At 43.4% G+C, this 26,589-nt stretch overlaps 1 protein-coding gene and 1 long non-coding RNA gene across 5 annotated transcripts in view; both read left to right on the plus strand.

Moving 5' to 3' along the window:
- Positions 1-26,589, plus strand: part of LOC111861489 — a 234,559-nt gene that overhangs the window by 186,006 nt on the left and 21,964 nt on the right. For 3 of the 4 annotated variants that reach the window (XR_002842247.2, XR_004512690.1, XR_004512689.1), the window contains 2 exons: positions 1,302-1,407; positions 25,857-25,995. This is a non-coding gene — a long non-coding RNA (uncharacterized LOC111861489). Of the gene's footprint in view, positions 1-1,301; positions 1,408-20,181; positions 20,235-25,856; positions 25,996-26,589 lie in introns of those variants that run through there. The other variant, XR_002842248.2, reaches the window with a different exon arrangement.
- On the plus strand, positions 12,672-14,470 carry LOC117282083. Its single transcript, XM_033750347.1, has one exon. It carries the CDS (start codon positions 12,781-12,783, stop codon positions 13,477-13,479), a length of 699 nt encoding a protein of 232 aa, XP_033606238.1. The 5' UTR covers positions 12,672-12,780; the 3' UTR covers positions 13,480-14,470.

Raw genomic sequence — 26,589 nt, forward strand, 5'->3', positions numbered from 1 at the left:
GTCCGACTGGTTCCACTCGGCATGGCGGCCACTGATTGGCCTATTGTAGCCTGCCCCGCCTGATTATGATGATGGAGAATTTGGTGGAGTGAAGATTGGCAGGGGAACCGAAGTATTGGGAGAAAGCCTGCCCCAGCGCCACTTTGTCCACCACAAATCCCACTTGACCAGACCCGGGATCGAACCCGGGCCGCCGCGGTGGGAAGCCAGCGACTAACCGCTTGAGCTGTGGCGCGGCCATCTGTGGCCCGTTACTTGGCTGGTTATACGGAAGTTCATCCCATTTAACACAGGTGATAAAATTGAAAAGTACAAAAATCAGCTGAATGGAAGGCGGAAGAAGCAGTAGCACTCCGAGAGCCCCTTCTCCCCTAAAGTGTAACAGTTTAATTTTTCATAAAATTAACAATACGTAAAAATGCTGGTTCCTTTTACATCTGCACACGCGTTTCGGCATCAAGCGCTGTCATCAGTGCTTTGGTACAGTCAGTTCAAATAAAACAACAACAACAAAACATCTCAACGACTCATCATAGCTTATCCGTTGACATTTCTAAGATTTCCAGATTATGGAAGTTTCGAATTTTCTAAAACGCAGTTGTAATTTCTATCTTAAAAATTTTCCAGTGGTTCAATATATAAAAAAGAGAAATGGAAAAAAAAACAGTTCGCTCTTTCTCACTGTTTGGTGGCCCTTCGAATCTGATCTTCTGTGATGCTTGTAGAACAGGTTGTCTGTATTCACATAATTCTTTAAAATATTATGTCAGTTCATTTAAGATAGAACATTAAAGGAAGTGGACAGATGCTTATTGAGAATAAGCTCCGAGCTTAACCTGATCCGTGGTGCTGTGATGATGATGATACTTGGAACGTTAATTACCATCCTGCTGCCGCTGGATTTCGTGGTGTCTTAAAAGTAGTAGTGTTAAAGACAGCGATTTAAAATGCATGGTAGGATCAGCGGTTCGCACAGAGGTGCTCGTAAGGCGTTCTGTCGTCTGGGGTATGTAGTGCGGGGTCTTTGTTTCGTACTTAGAAACTGGGATATTAATTCATTTTTGTGGACAGAGCTTCGAGGTCAGTTAAGAAATCCAGTGTCAACAAATAAAAAAGGTTGTATGTCATTACCGACGTCGTTAAAAGTTTAATTTGCTCCGTGAGTGCGCAGTTCTTTGTTACATAAACGGGGGAGGGGGGGGGGAAGATGGCTGTATGCACAGAGCGAAAGGGGAATCCTTTCCAACCATCATTCTGTTAGCCTTGGACGCTAATGCCACTCTTGTTATTTTTTTTTTCAGAGTCGTTGAAAAAGAGGAACAACCTTGCTGACGTCATTGTAAGAGTACTACGAACTACTTCAAGGCAGATGGACACCATCCGGCAACGTGATCAGCGCAAGGACAGGTAACTGGTTACTGGTTACTGGTTACTGTGGGGTGTGCATTCTGTTCCATAGACGGCTATATTAGTGCGTGGATTCCTTAAGTGCAAGGTCGGCCAGACCGGCAATGCAACACATACCTTTGCACAGGGCGGCGGAAAATGAATTCGGAAAATAATTTTCATCACACACCCCCCACAATACAATATTAAACTTCAGCATAGTAATCGATGGACTTCTTTGGATATCTGAGGGCACGTAACAAGACAGAACAGCAGGGTGATCAGGTTTTATGAGTGCCGATCACACTAGCCTGCGGTGTGAGGCATGAACTGTTTTCTCTCGCTCAAACACTGGGGTCGTGAGTTCGAATCCAACTTGAGGCATAGATGTCTGTGTGCGTTTATTCTGCGTTTGTGCTGTCCTGTGTGCAAGTAACGGCCCTGCGAAGGGTTGATCCGCGTCCAAGGAGTGCTACGGACTGTGTAAAAAGATTAAGAAACTGAAAAAGCGGCCAAGGTCCAACAAAAGGGCTGTAAAGCCGCAGACAGATAAATTTTATGAGTGAAAAAATAGGACACAGTGCAAGCTGTAATTTTCACCTATGTAATGTTTTAGTGCATGCAATGACAATGCCCCTTCAGTTTCTCTTGTCCGTTCTCCTGTTTCTGAATTTTATTTGATAAGAAAGTTCACTGACCTTTGGGACATTATGACAAATCTGGATCTGTGTGTGTGCGCGTGCTTCGCACTGCTGACATGTAGTTCCAAATCGTAACTGCCCTTGCTTTGTACAGACGTGAATTTTTTTGCATGTAATACATTGTTTCATTTTCTCCCATCTTTGAAATAAAAGATTTTTTTAAGTTCACGGTTGAATTTACACTTTCTCTTTGGCATATTAATGGTAAGAGAACATACAAATTTATACCTGTCCTCGAACAATAAGAAAATACCACACGAATTTGTCGAAAACTGCAAAACCGCACTTACATTTACAGTACAGAACTTGTGATAGGCAGGCACAAACACAGCGATTAATGGGCTTCCTTCTCTGGCCTGGAAGCTGTGATATTACAAAATGCAGGCAGACAGGGAAGGCAAAAATAAATTAGTGGCGATAATTGTAACACGACACTCTCAGCCGTAGCACTGTTGCGGGTTCAGGTCCATAGTCACGTGGCAGTATTTCAGGCATACCGCTTGCAGCGTCTGCGATTTCAAAAACAAATAACAAATTTGGATTGTTACGTCCTTTACAGGAAATCCAAAAATACGCGTTCGTGAACTTACAGTTTTTATGAAACGAGAAGATATTATTGAAGGTTTTTAAGTATCACGTGACGGTATGTAAGAATTAAATTTAGAAAAAGAGGTCATGTTATCAGTTTAACAGAAAAGAGCACGGACATGAAAAATTGCCCATGAAAAGAGGACATGTCCGGGAAGAAGTGGACATCTGGTCACTACGGTTCATGCCATATGGCTTACAAGTCGTACTCATCCTCTTGAGGATAATTGAGGAGCTATTTCAAGGAAATAGCGGCTCCGGTCTAGAAAACCGAGATTAACGGCCTTGGGAATCCGTTGCGCTAACCACGCGACACCCTCTATCCGCTAAAGTTGGCACTAACTTCGCCGACAAGCTGCGGTCGCTTGGTCGGTATAGTTCGCTTGAGGACAACAGGCCACGGATTTTGTTTATTTGTTTGTAAATACGACAGAAGAGTAGAGCGGTTTCCGTTAGCTGCCCTAGCAGCGCAGCGGATTCCGAGCTGGCCATTAGCAGCTTACGGAAGTCGGCCTTCTCTTAAATTAGATACCCTGTGATATCCTGTCTGTTGAATTGTAGTATTTCTTCTCACTCTATGGCACAACAGCCCTTTAGACCTTGGCCGTTTTTTTCACTTCCTTAATCCTATACACAGTTGATAAGACGCCTTGGACGGGGGATCAGCCCGTCGTAAGGCCGCTACCTACACACAGAACAACACAAAACACAGAATAAACGCACAAAGACATTCATGCCTCGAGTGGGATTCGAAACCACGACCTCAGTGTTCGAGCGGGCGAAGACGGTTCATGCCTCAGAACGCGCGGCCACTGTGAACGGCTTTGAATTGTTTTACCAAATAAAAGAGGTAAAGGTATCCCTGTAACAGACCATGGAGGTCCATAAAATTGTGAGACGTCGAGACTTCCACGTTTTCTAGACAGTCGGCTCACAGATGGCTGTGAGGCTGTCAGCCTTACAAGCCGGCCATCCTTTAGCCCTCAGGAAGATTCCTGGTATTCATTTCTATTAGAGGCTGAGTAAACCCCAGGGTCATAGTGCGGCTGGAAAGATTAAGTCAATTGATAAAACTCCAATGGCCTCATCGGGAATCGAACCCGCGACCTTCCGGCTTGTANAACCTTGTAACAGACCATGGAGGTCCATAAAATTGTGAGACGTCGGGACTCCCACGTTTTCTAGATAATCGGCTCACAGATGGCTGTGAGGTTGTCATCCTTACGCGCCGGACGCGCTTTACTCCCAGGAAAATTATTTCATTAATTCCTGGTACTCATTTCTGTTAGAGGCTGAGTAAACCCCAGGGTCATAATGCGGCTGGAAAGATTAAGTCAATTGATAAAACTCCAATGGCCTCATCGGGAATCGAACCCGCGACCTTCCGGCTTGTAGCATGATGCCTCAACGAACTGCTTGCGATGTTCATATGAGACTTATTTAGCAAAACAGACCAATGCTACTATTAATAAATTACTATTTAACTGCCGACAAGAATGCACTTTGAATTTTGTCCATAATTGTAGCGAAACAAGCAGATACGCCTGCCGAGGTACGAACAACTGAACGTCGTTATTGCCATGGAGAAGTAACGATTGAGCCATGTTAGATAGTTCGATAATAATTGAAGTGTGTTAGTGTCTTGTCTGGCCGCGCCATAGCTCAAGCGGTTAGTCGCTGGCTTCCCACTACGGCGGCCCGGGTTCGATCTCGGGGTCTGGTCAAGTGGGATTTGTGGTGGACAAAGTGGCGCTGGGGCAGGTTTTCTCCGAGTACTTCGGTTTCCCNTTAACTGCCGACAAGAATGCACTTTGAATTTTGTAGCGAAACAACCAGATACGCCTGCTGAGGTACGAACAACTGAACGACGTTAATGCATCCAGACGTTTTCGTTATTGCCATGGAGAAGTAACGATTGAGCCATCTTAGATAGTTCGATAATAATTGAAGTGTGTTAGTGTCTTGTCTGGCCGCGCCATAGCTCAAGCGGTTAGTCGCTGGCTTCCCACCACGGCAGCCCGGGTTCGATCTCGGGGTCTGGTCAAGTGGGATTTGTGGTGGACAAAGTGGCGCTGGGGCAGGTTTTCTCCGAGTACTTCGGTTTCCCCTGCCAATCTTTATTCCACCAATCGCTCCACAATCACCCTCACCTATCATCTGGGGCTGGTACAATAGGCCAGAAGTGGCCGCAGTACAAGGGACTTAGTCCCACCCCACTAGCAATAAAAAAAAATGTTTTGTGGGAGGGAGGTGCAGTCCGTGTTTGCTCAGGGCGCAGTACGTTTAAGAACCTATAATAGTCACAGATGTTCCTGAAGGCTATGCGTGCATTTAGATCTGTTACGTGGGCACAAACCTTTTATCATGTGGATCCGGGTTCGACACACTGCTCGGGATAAGACAAAGCTTCGGGGATTCCTATCATATTTTACCATTCTCTCAGCTCTCAACTGTAATGAATCAGAGTTTTCGTGTGATGGTGTTCACAGTGTTGTATTCGCGTTGTTAACACACCCTTTTCTTATGGCAGTACCGCGTTTATGTCGCCGTTCAACTACCAAACTCGTGTGTAAGAAAAATGCTTTTCCAGTAGTACTTGTCATGGGTAGAACAGTCGTAACACGTGATGGACTTCAGGTCCTTGTTACTTCGAGTACGCTACGACACGCATGAATTCAGGGACATCCCCGAAACAAGTAGGATTTGAGGTTCTCATAGCAGTGGTTCTGGGACATTTGAAAGTCAGCCGGAGTTTCTGGGAACCAGTCGCCTTCATTTACAGGGTCGAGGAATAAACGAAAGAAGAAGCGTCCATGAAGCAGATAGCAAGTGGAGCTTCTGAAGCACAAGAAGCAAAGACTGAAACCAGAATCCGTTTTTACATCTTTACACAATGTATTGCTTGGCTTATTCTTCGACCCTGAAGATGGATGTGACGTGTTCATCCGAAACGTCAGTTGATCTTCAGTGGAGTACACAACGTTATATCTCAGAAGATGAGGTTCGGTTTCGTTTAAAACTACGTGTATTCTGAGCCACTGAACCGCCATGTTAGTTATGTATCTTGTGGCGCACAAGTAGAATTCTGTTTTGTTCTCTTTGGTTGTTTTATTGAGTCGATGACGTTAACTGCTCCAGGTTCGCATGTCAAACCTAGGTCTGTCACCTCTACTGTTCTGTGTTTGTCTCAGTTTAATCAAGCGGAGTAGTTAGCTCCTCCGCTCTTTACCGTTTTACGGTTTGGAGGGACAATCGCTGCATTTAACCCTTGCTCCTTCTTATGTCCCTAGTGCCCCCCTTATGGACAGGGGTGTCCAAGCTTTGAGCATAACTTAAGCAATAAAATTGGCATCTCCAGAATAAGAGTATAGTTCATAACAGTAAACAATACCAACAAAAATATAGCACAGTCATTACCGTGACAATAATAACATAACTTGACTATGAATGTGCAACATTTGCTCCCTCGCTGTCAGGTAGAACATGGTTCATTGGTCATAATACATTAAGATAAGCTGTGTCTGTTACTTTCAAATCCAAATCTCTTCATGATCGACCAGCTGATGTGACTTTACGTAAATAGTGAATTTGATACAAAATATGTTAAGCACTTGGTGAAGTGTGCCCCATATCTTCCCTATTAGGTGTCGTGACTTTTATCGTAACGATTTCTGGGATTGCATGTGGTAAAGTAGGGAGACCCTGACCTAGTTACTTAGAAGGACATGCAATTGGTGGTAAGCGCGAAATAGGGGAATTCCGTAAACACTTCAGATTCATCGAATGCGATGTACAGGCAGAAAAGTATGTAGCCTTGACCCGCAGTTTGTTAGTATTCCTTTGTTCCTGTAGTTGTGTGTCTTACTGACATGAAAACAGCCCATGTTTTAACGATCATGGACAGAAGTGAAGAGCTTAGAGTTTAGTGATTCCATCTCCGCATGCAAAGAGAAACAAATATATCGGTCGGATACATCTGAAGGGTTTTCAGTCCGAGAATTAGGGTCTGTTTATTTGATCATTTGTAATTTTTTAACAATACTTTCGGTGACTCTGACTCTATAGCGTCTAATGGTCTGATGACAATGAATAATGAAAGGGGAAGGATGTGGAAGGAAGTGGCCGTGGCTTAATTTAAGGTACTGTCCTGGAATTTGCCTGGAGGGACTGGGAGAAATAATGAAAAACCTCAGTGATGTACATGGCATACCAGCCGAAATTCGAAACAAACTCGTGCTGAATACAAATGAGAAGCACTGGTCAGTCCATGGCGCACAGAGTGTACTGATGTACCTCTTGCTTATTACGTTAAAAGTAACGTTGTTCACTGTGCTTAACTAATTAAACACTACGCTGTGAAGGCGTATGGGGGTGTGGATGTATAGATCCACATTTTCTTGACCTCGGTACTAGCTGGAGGTGAGTGGTCCGCTTCACGGCCCTGCCGCTTTACCCCGGGGGAAAGAGCCCTCGGTACCCATTGGATAGGACGCTGGGTGGGCCCCAGAGCTGGTCTGGACGATTTGGAGGAGAGAAAATTCTTGACCCTACTGGGACTCGAACTCCGACCCCGCGGTTGTCCAGTCCGAAGCCAGTCGCTGTACCGACTACGCCATCCCTGCTCCTTGCTTATTATATTATACATATGTTCATCGATCTTTGTTAATTTCCTCCACTCTAAATAAAATCATGAAAGCGTAGTTGGTTGAGGCACTATGCTGCAAGCCGGAAGGTCGCGAGATCGAATCCCTATTAGGTAATTGGATTTTTTCAATTTACCAAATCTTTCCAGCCGCACTATGGCCCTGGGGTCGACTCAGCCTCTAACAGAAATGAGTACCAGGAATATTCTTGGGAGTAAAGGGCGGCCGGCGTGTAAGGCTGACAACCTTGCCGCCATCTATGAACCGACTGTCTAGAAAATGTGGGACCTCAACATCTCACAACCCTCTGGACCTCCACGGCCTGTTACAGGGATAGCTTTACTTNCGCTTCACGGCCCTGCCGCTTTACCCCGGGGGAAAGAGCCCTCGGTACCCATTGGATAGGACGCTGGGTGGGCCCCAGAGCTGGTCTGGACGATTTGGAGGAGAGAAAATTCTTGACCCTACTGGGACTCGAACTCCGACCCCGCGGTTGTCCAGTCCGAAGCCAGTCGCTGTACCGACTACGCCATCCCTGCTCCTTGCTTATTATATTATACATATGTTCATCGATCTTTGTTAATTTCCTCCACTCTAAATAAAATCATGAAAGCGTAGTTGGTTGAGGCACTATGCTGCAAGCCGGAAGGTCGCGAGATCGAATCCCTATTAGGTAATTGGATTTTTTCAATTTACCAAATCTTTCCAGCCGCACTATGGCCCTGGGGTCGACTCAGCCTCTAACAGAAATGAGTACCAGGAATATTCTTGGGAGTAAAGGGCGGCCGGCGTGTAAGGCTGACAACCTTGCCGCCATCTATGAACCGACTGTCTAGAAAATGTGGGACCTCAACATCTCACAACCCTCTGGACCTCCACGGCCTGTTACAGGGATAGCTTTACTTACTTTTTTTACGTTTGCATGTTATTGACATGTTATGTATTTCGGTTTACTTAACGGAGCATTTAGTAACTCAGATTATGCAGCGTCGAATGCTGGAGTGAGTCATATCTTCTGGGAGATAGCACCGTGTAATCTGTTGAAATCAACTGACATTTCGGAGGAACATATCGCCTCCATCTTCAGAGTCGAAGAATAGGCCAAACAAGAACCCACCATGAGGCAAGTAGCAACATAGTGAACATCTGAACTGTGTATTGCCTCCCCTTAATTTGATTATTTCGATTAGAATAATGTTTTGGGCAGCTAAAACAAGAGAAACAAATATAATACGACCGTTTGGATTAAACTGACGATGAAGGAATACCAAAACATATTGTACAGCATAAACTAAAATGGCGCCGGTCACGGTAGCGCAGCGGTCTAAGGCATGTACTGACTTCGCTCGCTTGGAAACCGGGATCGTGGGTTCGAATCCCACTCAGGGCATGGATGTTTAGTTTGTGTGTGCGCGTTTTTCTGTGTTTGTATACAGGTAGAGGCCTTGCGACGAGCTGATCACCCGCCCAAGGAGTCCTACCGAATGTGTAAGATCTAGAAAAACCGAAGTGAACGGAGAAGTTCATGGAGGTAGGCCTAGGCCCACTGGGGCTATAGTGCCAAGGGGGGAAAAAACAACTAAAATGGGACAGAGACCGAAGATGACCTTGAAAAATGGAGTGAGTGTGAAGTGTGAGCAGACCTGATTACCTGTCCCATGAATTCTTTTCACGTAACTACGTTGTCAGTGACTTAGACTTACATAACGTCGACCTATGCCACGAACTGAAGGAGGACGCGAAGGCGGATAATAAGAAATGAAGAACAATAATTTTTGCAGTTTGGTGCAAAGGAGCAAATAAGCAGAGTCCTCTGTCTCCCCATAGTCGGTTGAGCCTTTGTAGCAATTTCGTATATGATCTTCAATTGTCTAGTGGTCAGAGTTCCTACCTACAGATCCAGAGGTTTGGGTTCGATTCCCGGCGCTACCAGATTTTCTGAGAAATAGTGGGTCTGGAATGGGGTCCACTCTGCCTCGTGATGATAACTGAGGAGCTACTTGAATGAAAAAGTAGCGGCTTCATTATTTTAAAAGTCCATTCTCAATGGGTACATGCCAGAGGACCTGATGTGTAACAAGCTGAAGTTCTGTGATACATACACTGGTTTTTCTGTCTATGGCTCTACAGGTTGGACCTTGGCCTTTTTTTTTATATCTTCACAGTCTGTGGGATTACTTGGATGGAGGATGAGCCCGTCGCAAGGCCGCTACCTACACACAGAACAACACAAACACAGAATAAACGCACATAGACATCCATGCCTCGAGTGGGATTCGAATTCACGATCCCAGTGTTTGAGCAGGGGAAGACAGTTCATGCCTTAGACCGCGCGGCCGCTGTGATCAGCAGCGGATTCTCTAGTAAAACTAGTAATTGCATTCAGACGAGCAGAAGTACTGGGGTTTGGGACTTTTTCTATCGTCCGGAACTTTAGGTAATAGAGGACACGACGTTTCGGAAACTGGATCTGTTTCCGTCTTCAGGTGAGAAAGGACCAGTGATTGAGAAGAGCTCTTTCTAAGGAGCCCAACTGAGTAGGTGTCTTCCTTTCTCACCTGAAGACGGAAACAGACCCAGTTTCCGAAACGTCGTGTCCTCTGTTACCTAAAATTCCGGACGATAGAAAAAGTCCCAACCCCCAGTAATTCTGTGTGTCATCCACCATCGTCGGAACCCTTTAAAATCTACTTGGGGGGGGGAGTCCAACTGGGTGCACTCGGCACGGCGGCCACTGATTGGCCTATTGTAGCCTGTCCCGGGTGATTATGATGATGGGGAATTTGGTGGAATGAAGATTAGCTGGGGAAGCCGAAGTACTCGGATAAAACCCGCCCCAGCGCCACTTTGTTGACCACAAATCCCACTTGACCAGACCAGGGATTGAACCCGGGCCGCCGCGGTGGGAAGCCAGCGACTCACCGCTTGAGCTATGGCGCGGCCAAATTAGAATCTACTTAATTACATTCATACAAAACAGATAAGACCAAGTTTAAAGATGCCGTCCCTAAGCTTCGGCGTTGATAATGTACGCGATATCTTGTATAAACATGGGGTTTTCTCGAATTGCTTGAAGGTTTAAATGTTTGTGGGAACTGCTGTGGCGCGCCCCCGTTTGCCTGATAACGCTTATCATTTCTGTGACCTTGAGTTTTGTAATCGACTTCCAAACCGGTTTTTTTTTATTATACGTGGCCGCTTACTCGTAGATAGGCGCGCAGAGAGGTTATGTACTTGAAATTATCAAAATGTCGTGTGCAGTCTTTACGTCACTTATCAGGTTCCTGGGCAAAACCGGGATACAGGCTGTTTCCAAAGATCAGTGTTTCGTGCTGTTGCTGTGGATTTTAGGTTGGAGACTAGCAAGAAGCAGCGACGTTGTAATTTATTATTATTATTATATGTGCTTGGAAGTACTGAAGAAAAATGATATATAATCAAGGTAGTTTTCTGAACTACTCTTTTCAGAGATGTCTGTATATATCGGGGAAGCAGTTGATCGGCGAAGGCGGTTTAATCAAATGAACATACAGTAGGCCTATTTAATTATATTCTGAAATTCCGAAGAATATGTAATGTTGAAAGTAGGGCGAAAGTAAATATCTTGGCAAGTTTCTTTTGAATTGACTAGCCCTTCTGTAATTAATTCCATCTTTAAGTCTAGATTATAAACCTCCACACTAGTAATGTTACAAGTGGAATATTAAGTTCTGAAATTTCGGAGCTATCTTTGTAGCTTTTATTTTACGATATTCTTCGATAAAATACTTTGTCCATGATATTTCGGAGTTTTCTTCAGCGCTACTTCAGATGGTCACAGAACATGATTTCAAGTTACAGCACAAAAACTGTAGGGCCTAATACAGGGTCAGTAATATTCATAATCATCATATAATCATCATTGCCGTCGTTCTGTCATCATCATCACCACAGTCACCAACATCATTAATTTTATCCTGCAAAATGCCAGGAAGGGCTGGATTTGAATGGCCCTACGTACGTGGTAATGCTGAAAAAGTTAGGTTTTGGGGGGTTGGAGAATGTAACTAACACCATGCAGCAAAATCCTTCTTGAGAAGCTGATTGTCACTCAGCTGCTGAAGAAATTCGTTCTCTTAAATGGAACCAGAATATTCATCGCCGTGTTGACAAGAGCACGCTACTGGAACCCTTCGTGGGTCTGGTCAGATTGGTCCAGTTCACACTCTTGCACACTCTTTATTTAAGATCAACTTTAATATCAGTTTCCCATCTACATCTAGTTCTCCCAAGTGACCTCTTCTTTCTTTTCGGATTTCGCTGGCTTCCCCCCGCGGCGGCCCGGGTTCGATCCCGGGTCTGGTCAAGTGGGATTTGTGGTGGACAAAGTGGCGCTTGGGCAGGTTTTCTCCGAGTACTTCGGTTTCCCCTGCCAATCTTCATTCCACCAGTTGCTCCACAATCACCCTCACCTATCATCTGGGGCTGGTACAATAGGCCAGAAGTGGCCGCAGTACAAGGGACTTAGTCTAACCCCACTAGCAATAACAAAAAAGTAAAAAAGTAAAGCTATCCCTGTAACAGGCCGTGGAGGCTCATAGGGTTGTGCGATGTTGAGGTTCTCACATTTTCTAGACAATCGGCTCACAGATAGCGGTAAGGTTGTCAGTCTTATTCGCCGGCCGCCCTTTAGCCCCAAGAATATTCCTGGTACTCATTTCTGTTAGAGGCTTAGTCAACCCCAGGGCCATAGTGCGGCTGGAAGGATTAGGTAAATTGAAAATATTCACCTCATCGGGATTCGGGCGGCAGAGAAAATGGTCCAACGAATGACAGAGCGACAGAGTAAGCGACAGAGCATCTGGAAACTTACGTCATATTCGCCTTGTCCACTAAAAGGGCATAGAGTTCGGTTTCACCTTCCGATAGCTGGAAGTTCGGCCGTACAATGGTTTACATTTCGACTCACAGGGCGTTTGTAATTCCACGAAATTTAGCCAACACCAACAACTTTACGTGCATTTGGCCTTATGTGTGTGTGTGTGTGTGTGTGTGTGGGGGGGGGATGTATTTTGTCAAGGCTTGGTCAAGTTGTCCTACATTGGTCGGCAGTGTTCATATTTCGTAAGCTGAAAACGGTTTCGAGCGCAAACACGAATACTGCGTGATTCCGTTTCCACATAAAATGCTTATCAACAATTCTAACCTCCAGTTTCCGTGCGTTAAGTAAACTATGTTAAGCTATTCTTCATGAGGGACTTTCCTCTCCGGAAGGATTTTTTTTCCATCTCCTCGCGCTTGCTGCTATCACAGTGGCGATACAGACGAGTGCTTCACGCGGGTGTTCCTGTCGGGGAACCACAGGAGCAGCGCCAGAACGTATCCTGGGCAAGCGCGGTCGATTGCAATAAGTCAGCCCGACCTTCGTCACTAGACAGACAGAGACCGTCTTCAACACAAGTGTGCTGCTGGCTCAGTTAGTTATGGCGGACGTGTGTGACGGCGTGTTGCAAACTTTCGTTGGTAACGGAAAGAAAATCGACTTGTTTATTAACAGCGGAGTATTGAGAGTTGTTGGTAATAGTTGTTTTGTAACCGTCACCCGGAACGAAGGGCAGATTGTGATCACGGGCAACAAGGGACACTTGCAAGTGATTGAGAACAGGGGCTATATCGGTTATACTGGAAATCGCGGTTTGGTTGAAGTGGGGACAGTTTCCAAAGGCATCGGACGAGTGGTGTACACCGGAAATGGTGGAAAGGTGAAGAAAATGACGACGAATGGGCTCGATGGGAAGTGTGGTGTAGAACCAAGCGGTACAACAAATCCATCTCCATCAAAGCAAGAAGATGCACATCAGGGTGAAACTGTAGGCACGCGTAATGAACTCATTGTGAATGGCGTTGAAGTGTGCTTCAATTCGAACTCAAAAAAGGACAGCCATCAAGGGGTAACCAAGGAAAATGTAAACCCCGAGAAGCTCAGAAGGACATCGAGGGAGTCAGGAAACTGCTGTTGCCATGGATCAAAAAAGATCTGGCGGCAGATATCCAGTAAAATCGGCGAAGAAGAGGCTGAAATTTTGACGTCGCGTCTGAGAGACCTTCAAGCTGTCAACCTGACAAGCTTTGAACTTGAGAATTGGTGTTTGAATCTAGCAACAGAACTGATTTCTTTGTAACTGAGTGAGTGAAAGTTGCGTGGAACGGTGATCTTAAAAATGGGTTAGAAGTTCCTACATAAATATATTGTTAACACACGCGGCTGAATGGTTTAAACTGTAATATCGGTTTTTAAAGTTTCCAAAGATAGTCTGTCGGTCTGTTACAGTTTCATTGTGTTCTTGCAAATTCATGGTACCAATTGTAAGCATGAAATGCATTTGTGAGTATTCAGGTGATAATTTTGTTTTATATGTAAGATTTAAGGAACTTTTTACTTTTATATTTTCCAAAAGAAATATGAATGTTCAGTATTCACAAAGAAAATAGCATATGCGCCACAGTGCAATTAACTACCTCAGTATCAAGTTAAGAAAAAATTATTCAATACTGTAAACATATCAAAACACGTTTTATGGTTGGATAAGATGCGCTTTCTAAGTCCAGTTAAGAAGGCAATAAGTTCATCAGAGCTCGGTTGACAGAACTAAGCACTGATAATGTAATTGATTGTGTTTCAGTTATATCTTCCAAGACAGTCATTAAAATTTTCAGTAGTCATTTTCAGCTTACGTCAAAATAATGAATTTCTAAAAGTAAGAGTCATTGTCTGTTTTGCAGCATCGAGTTTCGCAGGTTTGATATGTTTGCAGTAAGTGCATTTTAATAGTCGTCAGTTAAGACTGAATTCTATATGTCTAGATGAAAAGTACACTTCAGATGACTGATTTCTTATTTCTTATTTATTTACGGATTACCCGTCCATAATTCTCACGACAAACGAGGCATTTTCGAGAAAGTTTAGATAGAAATTAAACATATATTGCACACATATATATATAATTAACTTAAATACAAAATGCAGTAAATTCTTGTTATTTCGAATGGAGTTATTTTAAAATGCTAAATATGTTTTCTTGCCATCAACATTTATACCCACCGAATTCATTGTTTTCATATTGTGTGTGTGTGTAGAGTGGGTGAATTTACCAATACATCGGTCTGATGTTACACGTTGTTTTTATTTATCAGTTACAATTATTTTGGAGCCTTGAACCACTCTTTTGTCTTCTGTTTCAACGTTCCTTGCTTACGTTTCTCAGGGAAATGGGCAGACATGAGGCTGCTGAATTTGAACAGTGTTCAGTGACAATAAAACCGAATCAGTTCTGAAGAAGGCAGTCTTCTGGGCCGTGGCATCGTGTAGATATTGTGTTAACCGACGTTTCGGAGGAACATATCGCCTCCATCTTCAGGGTAGAATAAAAAAGAAAATCCGCGAGCAATAAACCAGCGTGATCAGGTGCCAATAGACCTGCTCACGCTGGTTCATCGCTCGCGGATTTTCTCCTTTTTTCTTCTACCCTGAAGATTGAGGCGATTCCTTCCTCCGAAACGTCGGTTAACACAATATCTACACGATGCCACAGCCCAGAAGACTGCCTTCTTCATAGTCACCGCCGTGAAAACCACAAATCTTACATACGAATCTGTTCAAACACTGTTCCCTTGCATTCACCGAAGTCGAAACGACAGTTCAGGTTCTGTATAATTAACAGATGTGATTTGGTTATGAAATTAAACAACCTCTGCAAATGCAGCTCAACATAGTAGGATGTTTTACGTCTCAAGCCACAGAAGTCTGGCTACACATTTGCGTTTTCAGCGGTTTTGATTAGTTTCTGCAAGAATTTCAGGGAAGTTCAAATCCCACCCACTTTCACTGCAATGCTGATTACAGTTTATCATCATTGCATGGGAACAGGTGCTGGGAAGAATTCTTTTTCTGTTGCATGTGCATTCGTTGAAGCGAGAACGTGTTTATCGAGCCGTTCCCTAGCACCAATAGGGGATACACATACGGACACACACAGACATAAAGGTGATCTCACAAACCTACTTTTATTAGCCTACTTTACTTATTTTGAAAAAAATAAAAGGCTTATAACATCACCTTGCTGCCTATGTATTAGTCTGTGCTTCTCTCATCGTTGCTAGGCAACGGCTCGGTAAACACGTTTCCGCGGTAACGAATACACGCGTTGGACGGTTCGTCTTCTATGCGGTGCGCGTCATATCAAAGGAAAGTAAGCGATTATTTCATCTCGGAACTTACTGTTAAAAGAAAGGTGAAAGTAGGGTAAAAATAACGCGTGTAACGGCAGGCAATACACACCTCTGACTTTTTCATACTACCTATGAAAGCTGTGTTTAGATGTTTGGCATCTGTGGCCATGAGGGAAATAGCTTTCATTGTGCCAAAAGCGCGAAGGCACGAGACTGAAGTCTCCCAATTTATTGGTATGCGTAGGTACGTCTCCTGACTTCTTTACCACTTTATACTGCAGACGCATTTCGGCCCCGTTGTTCTATTATCCGTGCATTTCCTGCCTCACAATTTGTATGCACTCATTATAGTTCAGAAGAACTAAAACGCTTCTGCAGTATAATGGAGTAAGCTAAGTTGATTTAGTTCCGAAATATGAATGGAATAGACCTACTTATCCCGTAACGTTACTTGTGTTCTGCAAGCACAGGGAAACGTTAACACCTAAATTACGCACAAAGGAGCTGCCGTGCGATGCTCATCACTCACCTCCGTCTAATACAAAGATTAAGAATATATGGAGCTGTACCTCCATTCCGTCGTCCTCATTGTGTGGTCCTTAATTGAGCACAACTACAGCTTAGCTTTTGTTTATAAGAGACCTCCACTGGTCCCTATCTTAAACCAGTTTAGTCCTGTCCATACGTCCCCTCCGTGTTCTTTAAGGTGCATTTTAGTACTGCCCCCCCCCAATCTTCGTCTAGACTTGCCTAGTTTCTTCCCTTTAGTTTTCCGACTAAAATTTTGAATACATTTCTCATCTCGCCCATTCATACTACATGTTCTGTCCGTCTTATCTTAATTTGATCACCGCAGTAATATATAGTGAATAGTACAAATTAAGAAGCAGCTCGTTATGTGACGCGCTACGGGCCGGACGGCCGCGGAATCGGGGCTTGATTTCCGGCAGGGCCAAGGGACTGCCTGTTGATCGGGTCTGGCGCCCACCCAGCCTATCCAGTGAGTACTGACGACTCCATTCCAGGAGGTAAGACGGCCGGGGCACGAAGCTGACGTCCATGTTGTGTCGAAGTCAAGAATACATGACTATATTCTCCCATACGTCTTCGTGGAATGGTGCTTAATTAGTTAAGCACAGGAACAACTTCGCTTTTACTTAACCTAACGTAACTTTACCCACACTATCTAGCTATGGGTTTACAGCCCTTGTGGACCTTGGCCGTTTTTCAGTTTCTCAACCCTATACACAGTCAGTATGACTCCTTGGACGGGGGATCAGCCTCTCACAAGAGCGCTACTTACACACAGAACAACACAAACACCGGATAAACGCACACAGACGTCCATGCCTGTAGTGGGATTCAAACCCACGATTGCAGTGTTCGAGAGGGCGCAGACAGTTCATGTCTTAGACCGCACGGCAACTGTGATTGTCCTTTACCCATACTCCTGTTCAGTCCATCTTAGGTATAAATATTCGCTTCAGCGACCAGTTTCTAAACACCTATCGTAGAACACTATCTTCTGGGTTGTAACGCCCTGAGAATGGAGGCAGCACGGTCCTTCGAAGCTATCGCTGCGGGAACCTCGTATCTAACATCCCCTATCATGTTTTACCCTGGGAAGGGAGGCGGGATTTCAGCTTCTAATTGTGTCTTTACATGCTTCAGATACTCATTGAAGTTAATATAATTTCCCTACTATGGCGGCGACGAAGTTTAAGACGGAACCGCCAGAATGAGCGTCTGATGGCGGTAGTGCCTGAAGAGCTACACTGAATTTAATTAGCATTTGTCAAGATTTGCTGAGAAAATAAAAAGAGTTGTCCGAAACGAACGGAATGAGAGAGAACGACACCAAGCCCCTTGAACTAGCCCTGTGATTCGCGGAATGAGTACACATTGTTGCAGAAATAAAGAGCGGATGTCTGGAAGTGACGGTAACAGATGAAAATTATATTCACGAAGAAGTGAAGAGCAGGTTAAGTTTGGGTGATGCTATAATTCACTTCAGAATATTCTGTTTTCGCCTCTGCTATCTAAAAACATAGCCGGTCACAAGAGCCGCGCTGTCGTAAGACATGAACTGTCTTCACTCGCTCGGGCCCTAGGATTGTGGGTTCGAATCACACTTAAGGCATGGATGTTTGGTGTGCGATTATTCTGTGTCTGTCTTGTCCTCTGTTTCAGTATCAGCCTTGCGACGGGCTGATCAATCTTTCAAGGAGTCCTGCCGTCTGTGAAAAACGATACGGAACTTAATAAGAGGCCAGGGCCCTGAATGGGCTGGAAGAGCCATTGAAAAAAAATATCTAAAAACATAAAGGTAAAATTAGTTATGGAAAACTGTAAATTTACCTCTTATTTTGTATAGGTGTGAAACTTCATCTCTTATGAAAAACATTTGGACGAAAGGGGAAGTGATAGGAGGATGGTGGAGAAAATTACGTAACGAGGAACATATTATCATTAACTCCTCATCAAGTATTATTCGGATGCTCAGACATGTAGCATGCAGGAGAAATATGAGAAATGCATTCTGAATTTTAAAAATTAGGATGGGAGGGTGTAGACTGGATTTGTTTGGCCTAGGATAGGGTCCATATCTTGTGGATGTGGTAGTAAACATTCAAGTTCCAAAGAAGGCAGGAAATTTCTAAGATTAGCTGAGCAACTGTTAGCTTCTCACGAAGAATACAGATCCTTGGAGTTACCTACTTAGTTCTACTTCAGAGAGAATGGCGCTAATCGAGGGATGTACAAACCTCGATTCTGAAGTGATTACTTTAGGCACAGTGTTTAAATATTTGTTTCTTGTTGATGTCAAAATGATGAAGAGTTACAGCATTACATAACATTTCGATTGCCAGAGTTATGGTTCTTTGACTTCTTGGCATGTACTCGTACAACAAAAAGATCTCCAGCGCTCGCCTGTCTTATACATGAGAAAGTAAGAAATACTGAGCCCGAAGATTATTGGTAGGCTGGAAATTACATTGGCCTGTAGACGTGTAGCACGGTCTCCTAATTGCACAGTGCGTTTATAATTCTTATAAACATGTCAAAATTAGGTTCACAATTCTGACTTCAGAGTGGCAAGGACTGAATCATTCCTACGCTGTTTTCCGCTGACTGGTTAACCCATACCCCCTTACATCAGACTGTAGTTACGTTACTGGAAAGAACCTATGGAAAATTGATTCAGTTTCGTGGAACCCAGCCGGGATGCCTCAGTCGGTATAGCGACTGTCTATGGGCTGGGTGACCGAGGAGTCGGAGTTCTAGTCCCGGTATGGTCAAGAATTTTCTCCACGTTGTCCAGACCGGCTCTGAGGCCCACCAGCCTCCTATCCAATGGGTACCAGGGGCTCTTTCACTGGGGTGTAAAGTGGCCGGGGCGTGAAGCTGGCCACTCACCTCCAAGTGACGAGGTCAAGAAGACGTGGATCTATACATCCACTCCGCCGATCACGGTGTCCGCGCGGTCTAAGGCATAAACTGTCTTCACTCACTTGAACGCTGGGATCGTGGGTTCGAATCTCACTCAAGAGATGAATGTCTGTATTGTGTCGCATTTATTCTGTGTTTGTGTTGTCCTATATGTGGGTAGCGGCCTTGCGACTGGCTGATCCCCCGGTCAAGGAGTCTTACCGACTGTGTATAGGATTAAGAATTCGAAAAAGCGGCCAAGGTCCAAGAAAAGGACTGCAGAGCCATAGACACATACTTCCACTTCCCCACACATCGTCATGGGGTCGTCGTCAACTAGTTAAGCGCAGGGACAACTTTACCTTACCTTAACGAACACACGTTTACGTATTTACAGTTTTATGGTATTTTTTTTTATTGCTAGTGGGGTGGGACTACTCGTAAGTCCCTTGTACTGCGGCAACTTCTGGCCTATTGTACCAGCCCCAGATGATAGGTGAGGGTGACTGTGGAGCAACTGGTGGAATGAAGATTGGCAGGAGAAACCGAAGTGGCCCCACCGCCACTTTGTCCACCACAAATCCCACTTGACCAGACCCGGGATCGAACTCTGGCCGCCGCGGTGGGAAGCCAGCGACTAACCGCTTGAGCTATGGCGCGGCCTTTCTGGTAGGTTACTGAAACCTCTATAATTATATTTACATATTACTGTATGTTGCTTTGGTTGCCTGTTTATGAGAAAGTTGTGCGAATCTGTAACTAATTAACTCCATGGACCAGAGACATTTTTGAAGAAATAATAATCGCTTAGCTAGTCTATAAATTCCCCACCTCTCATAAACCCCGAATGTTCCTCACTATGTTTGCAGTTAATAATGTAATTTTACGTCAGTGATATTAGTAATAACGTCGAATTAGTATGGTAATGAATAATAAATTAGTAATGACATGGAAGGAAGCACTTAGGGACTGAGGAAAATCATATGAAACCCTAGACAGAACAGCCGGTCTCGGATTCATACCTCCCGTACATAAGGCAGAACTGCTAACACTCAGTACGCTGGCAGATGGAGTTGCTGATAGTACAACGAACATAAGCCAGATTCATGTGCCCTATATACCATGGAAACGAGAGTTTGTCATAGTTAGTGTCACGTAGGCTATTACGTCATCATTAGAAAGTTACTAGATTACTAAATTTTCAACATACTTCAGTATTCATACGCCGGTAGGACACGCAAACGCATAGGACTTTCTTCAGGAAGGTTTCCTGCACAAGGTATGACTCACCCTTGTTCGTAGAGTTGTTGCATTTCAACAGAACGATGTCGGTCTAAATGAACTGTACTTACCGCTGTTATATTACGAACTCAACTTTCTGTTACTCTAAACCAGCAGAGAATTCAGCGGGAATTTTCGTCATTCGTTATGCAACTTTTATGGTATGCATTATGTTGTGTGTCATACGAAAGATACATAATGGGACAGTCGACTTGACAATAGTTCTGAAAGAGACAAATATACACTACAGTGTCAACATTTGTTTTATTATCTGTTGGTGGTAACACTGCTTGTTTCAACCCGTTTCCTGGGTCATCTTCAGGTGTTCAAGAAAACTGGCACTAGTTCTTAATTTGCTTTATTAATCAATATGGATTCATATTATGTTTGTATGAATTTTTATTTAATTTAAATGTAGTTAACATATAGTTTAAAACTTGCCGTTAAAATTTGACACTAACAAGATAACAATTAAAATTTAAATTATAATTAAAATAGCGATTAAGGTATTTATAACTTATAAATCCTATTTAGGACTTCGTGATGGCTACATATCCATGTGAACGGCATTTAAATTAAAGTGTATATGCTAGCATAACAATTCATACAAACACAATATGAATCCGTATTGATTAATAACACAATTCAAGAACTAGTACCAGTATTCTTGTACGCCTGAAGATGACCAAAGAAAAGGATCGAAAAATGTGGCATTACCACCAACAGCTAATAAAACAAATGTCGACACTATAGTGTCTATTTGTCTGTTCCAGAACTGTTGTATATCTTTCATTTGTTAGACGAGTACATGTATAAGCTTTTGTGCCATTAAATTGCCCTGCTTTTCCCATATTTTAGTCCGGTCCTATATGTTACCGAATGAATGATGCATCGAGGCCGACGTCCAACGCCACCTCCCACGAATAACATGCATAAGTAGTCAGTCGTAAACCATCTTATTTATATAGTACAAATATACTACACTTCACATATTCGCATCAATATATTAGTAACAGATACGATATAGTGAAAGAGAGAAACTAACATTCTCCCGTTGGTGACCCACCACATAATTTATGTTCATGCGACGTGTTAACGCTCCACAGTTGTGTGCTATGGTAACCTGAAATTGCGGAATGCAATGATATGTCTCACGCTTACATAACTGTTCTATATACAAGTATATAGAAGGAATGTTGCAGGAAGATGACGAAATTGCATGAGAATTTTTTAAAATTATAACGTGCTTTTCACCAAGTATTATTAGATTGCTCAAATCAAAAAGGATGGGATGGGCGGGGCATGTGGCACGCGCAGGAAAGATGAGAAATGCATGTAGAATTTTAATCGGAAACGTAGATGTAAGAGACCACTTGGGAGACCTAGATGTAGATGGTAGGATAATATTAAAAATTGATTTTAGGGAAGTAGGGTGCGAGGTGTGAACTAATTCAACAGTCCCAGGATGAGGTCCATTGACAGGATTTTGTGAATACGGGTTTCATAAACGGTGGAGTATTCTGTTATTGCTTTTCCTGAAATCTAGCTCAGAGTACGCCGATTCAATCCACATGAGAGACAAGTTCATGAGGCTGACGGGGGCCTCGGCCATCTGAACACAAAGCAGGCTCAGCATGGGTTCACAAATGCGCTCTTCTGTGAGACAAACTGTCCAGGGATATGCAAGGAGGGAAGTGTCCAAATATATAACGGCCATATTCGAAAGAAAATCGCAGATGTGCTTTCCAAGATGAGAAATTTACGAATAAATGTATGACCAATAACAAAATGCTTCCGGGAGGGGGAACCGAGTGGGTCACCGTTATGTTTCTAGTTTGTTTCTCCCCCCCCCCNCCCCCCCCCTCCACGCCCGTCGGCAGGCGCTTCAAACTATATTACGCGAAATTCCTGCGGACCTTGGACCGTTTCATTTTATTTCACTCTTAATAACTGCCCAAATAACATATTTAAAACATTGTGACGGAAATAAGCCATGCTCTTCGCAGCTTATGTAGATCTGTTTACCGAATAATGGGAAACAGCTTGTGAAGAAAGGATTTTATTGAGGTCTGTTAATCGATTAATATTTATATTTTATTATTTACTATTAAAATAATAATCGACGAAACATTTATTAAATTAATAATATAAATTTACTTTTAAATGTGAAGTTACAACTTTTCAGTTGTAGTTTTGCCAGGGTGATCAAGTCAAGGACGACGAAATGGACGGGGAACGTAGGTCTTACTGTAGATACAAGAAATGCATACAGAATTTCTGTCGGAAAACCGGATGCTAAGAGACAACTTGCGAGACCAGACGTAGATGGGAGGATAATACTGAAACGTGATTGAGTGCATTACTATGTAGGACAGTTCTGAAACGATGCACCATCACCGAGCACTGCGTTCGAGTGGTTAGCATTTCTTATTATTCTTCGGGAGTTCTCGGGTTCAGGCTTCGGCTCGTAAACGGCTTTCATGGTGTTTCTCCTTCCAGGCAGATGCCTGCATACGTACTTACTTACTCATGGAACTAGCCCTTCTGGAGGAGCCGCCAATTCTGCAGCTACTCAAGAATTTTCTAGCATTTTATGGAACCCGAAGGTTCATTACCGTGTTCACTAGAGCCCTCCACTGGTCCCTATCCTGAGCCAGATCAGTCCAATCAATACCATCCCATCCTGTCTCTCTAAGATCCATTTTAATATTGTCCACCCACCAATATCCTATACGCATTCCTCGTCTCCCCCATTCGTGCTACATGACCTGCCCACCTCATCCTCCTTGACTTCATCATTCTAATTACATTCTAATTACTTGGAGAAGAGTACAAGTTATGAAGCTCCTCATTATGCAGTTTTCTCCAACCTCCCGTAACTTTATCTCTATGCCTGCATAGTACTTTAAATTAGGTCATGGCCGTTCCCTTTCACGTCCTTTCAAATTTATTATTCACTGCTCATTCTATCACTGACGTTATATTGACTGAACAATTGAAAGCTTCCTTAAGTAGACTAAGAACAGACCAGACACACCATTAATGCGTTTCTCACTTCACGGAGAAGTAATGTGAATCCAAGAGCAAAACATCTATTTTAGTCAGACAAGAGTGGGTTGGAATAGCTCAGAATATCAGTTGGTTAAAGGCTGACGAATGTAGTTCGACTCCCAATAAGGGTAGGGATTTTTCTGTGCCACCATGTCCGAGTTGGTTTTGAAGCCCACCGACACTCATGTTCAAGGAAGTACGTTTTCGCTGAAAGGCAACCAACATTTCGGAGGAAAATATCGCCTCCATCTTCACGATCTAAGAATAGGCCGAACAAGAAACTGACGTGAAAGCAGGTGACAAGCAGAGGCGATATGTTCCTCCGAAACGTCGGTCGACTTTCAACGGACTACATTGCGTTACATCCCAGAAGATAGAACTCTTCACTGCCACTACTGTCAGAACCTCGTATCCTTAAAGGACAGAGTTTTTCAGCTGAAATGACAAACCGATGACATTTACCGTGCCGTCAGGCAAAATCACAGCGACGTTCTGTGTTGATCTGGTGCAACCTGGTTCCGACTAGGATCACGGTCGTCGCCCTGCCGGTTGGCACGCGAGGGGAGTCTGGGGGCGGGAGATCGTCTTCAGCTATGACACTGTTGGTAGAGGCATGATCCTTTTATAAATAAAAAACTCTCCCTCATGAGACCAAAGTTATATTCCTTCTGATTAAGGTCAACATGAGCAATATGGCGCCCGGGCGTATCTTACGGAAACTGGAATGTCGGTCAGGATAGCGGCTCCTCTGCTTGTCGTGGATGAAGTACCAGAGAATAGATGGATAGATCTAGGAGTAGAAGAATAATAATAAGAATAAAGAGGTCACCGACCTTTGATGTGCCTCAGAGGACAAAACGGATCCGAAAAGTCGAACGAACTCGAAAAGAGAACTGTTTGTAAACTTCCTGGTGGACAATGCATAGCGGTAACATGTATCAGCATAAAGTCAGAAGTGGGTGGAGTGCTTGGGGTCACTGCGAAGTAATCATTGTTGTGTAGTATGGAAGTTGCTTTCCCCGACACCTCGCCGCAAGACGTTCACAGAATCTCAGCAGTCTTGGACAGGAATTTGGTATTTTGCGTAATTGCAAACAGAATATTGGGAAGAGCATTTAAACATAGGAGGAAGGAGGTTTTTGGAGGATGGTGATAGTTACATGATGAAGAGCTCATAATTTGTAATTTGCACTGAATATTGCAGGAATCGTCGCCTGAAGGAGGGTGAGATGATCGGGATACGTAATACACATGGGGAAATGTGAAATGATAGCACAATTTTAATCGGGAAATCTGAAGTGAAAAGACAATTGGGGAGAGAAAGTTGTAGACGGAATATAATATTAAAATTAATGTAATATAAATAGGACATGAGGTTCCGAACTGGATTTTCCTAATTCAGGATAGAATCTAGTGGCAGGCCTTCGTGAATGCCGTAATAATCTTAGGGTGCCATAAAAGACGGGGATTATCTTGTCCGTCAGTTTCTGAAGAGCTGTACTCCACAGAGGAACTTGAGACAAACAGGGGATGTTAAAGAAGTTACAGATTTTATTCTCACAGCGGCAGATTTGCCATATGAATATTATACTGCAAATGTGTTTCCATTTGTCCGACCTTTATGGATGCCGCATTTGTGTTAATTTGCTGTCTGCTTGTCGGAAATCTAGTTTGTCATTTTAGGCCTCACTAAACTGTTGCTCATACAGTTAACTGTTATTCCCCATTTTAAACAGTAATTCAAAGTATGTAATTTTAAACTTTGAAAGTTGCTAACAGAAGTGCAGTGTGGAATGTGCCTGCGTGAATCAGAAATTTCGTGAGAATGAATTGTTAATAATTTACGAAAAGTAAATTTCGGACTTCAGCAGTAATAGGTCTGTGTACATAGACATACTGGGTCTTTTATTTGAAGAGATTCTGACCTGTTGAACCACTTGTCCACAATTTTATTGGACTGAGCATTCAGTAGATTTCCATTTCAGTAGGGAGGGGTTGCGTGGCTTTGATGTAAGGGAATTGGAGTTCAGATTATACCACAATTATATAATTAATATAATTAACACTATAATAATAATATAATTAATATATTAATAATTACATGGGTCAAATTCTAGTATACAAAGGCAGTCGGGAGACCCTGGTCGGCGTCAAGCCCTCATTTGTAATGTTAAAAGGGGTTTATTTTTTCTTAAATAATGCAAACGAAATGTTAGGTTTTGAGTTGTGTTTTAAAAAATCAACTCGTGATGTCAGAGGGGAACTATACCTCTAGTACTTCCACAAACTAGAATTTCACCATTCTATGGCAAATAAAGTATCGATTTGTATAGCCCCACGTGTTTTCTTCACGTCTTGTGAATCCCCCTCTATTAACTTTTGGATGCCCGAACCGATCTTGATGTAACTTGGTATGTATATTATGGCACCTGAGCCCGTCTCAGCGACATACTTTATAAATAAACTCTTCTCATCAGTCTGTTTGTAAAATAGGCGATTAGTTCTTCCCAGAACTTCTTGTTCATGTTTAACTGGTGAACCTTAAATAAGAGAAACCGGATGATTTCAGGTCTACTGAAAAAGAATTGAGATGGCATCTCACCCTACCAAACCCTGGTCAGAACAATCCTGCGGATTGCAGATCATCTGCAGTGGGGTTGTGGGCCGTCAGGAGACCGTGGACCGCAGTTTGCATTCTCCATGTTGAGGTAAGTGAGATAAGCCTTCCACTGGAAATGAAGACAGACAAGGTGCAGGTCCTGTGTATCTGGCATGTCGTGGCAGTAAGAGGATGGCTCCTTTTAGTGTGGCTCTCCACTGAGGGCAGAGCATTGTCCGGGTCACTGAGGTGAGACGGATACGATGAAACAGGACGAGACCGACAGGTAGAAAGCGTATCTCCTGCCTACGTCACAATCTGACATGAAAGAAATGACCCCTTGGCAAAGCTGGACCAAATCAGCTAATTCTCAGATTATTTGAGAACGTATTTATCAGAACTGATTATTTTAATACATCACGCAGAATGAGTGGTATCTTCATATTTGAAATGCTTCATTCTAGTGATTTACCGGTATTTAAAAAAAAACAGTTCGATTCTCGAGCGGTCCATTTACAGTCTGTAGGGGACAGATGTACACGTGCCCTACTTGAGGTTCTGCCATTCATATGGATATTTATTCAGTCTTTCAAATAACTATCATGGATGATTTAAAATATTCTTTTCCCCATCGACGTGCTATGCAGTTTACTACGCTTCCTTGGGGCCTGTTTATAAAAGTCCATGTATGGTTTTACATAAA

Source organism: Cryptotermes secundus, unplaced genomic scaffold (genome assembly GCF_002891405.2).
Source record: "Cryptotermes secundus unplaced genomic scaffold, Csec_1.0 scaffold793, whole genome shotgun sequence".
Taxonomy (NCBI): Eukaryota; Metazoa; Arthropoda; class Insecta; order Blattodea; family Kalotermitidae; genus Cryptotermes; species Cryptotermes secundus.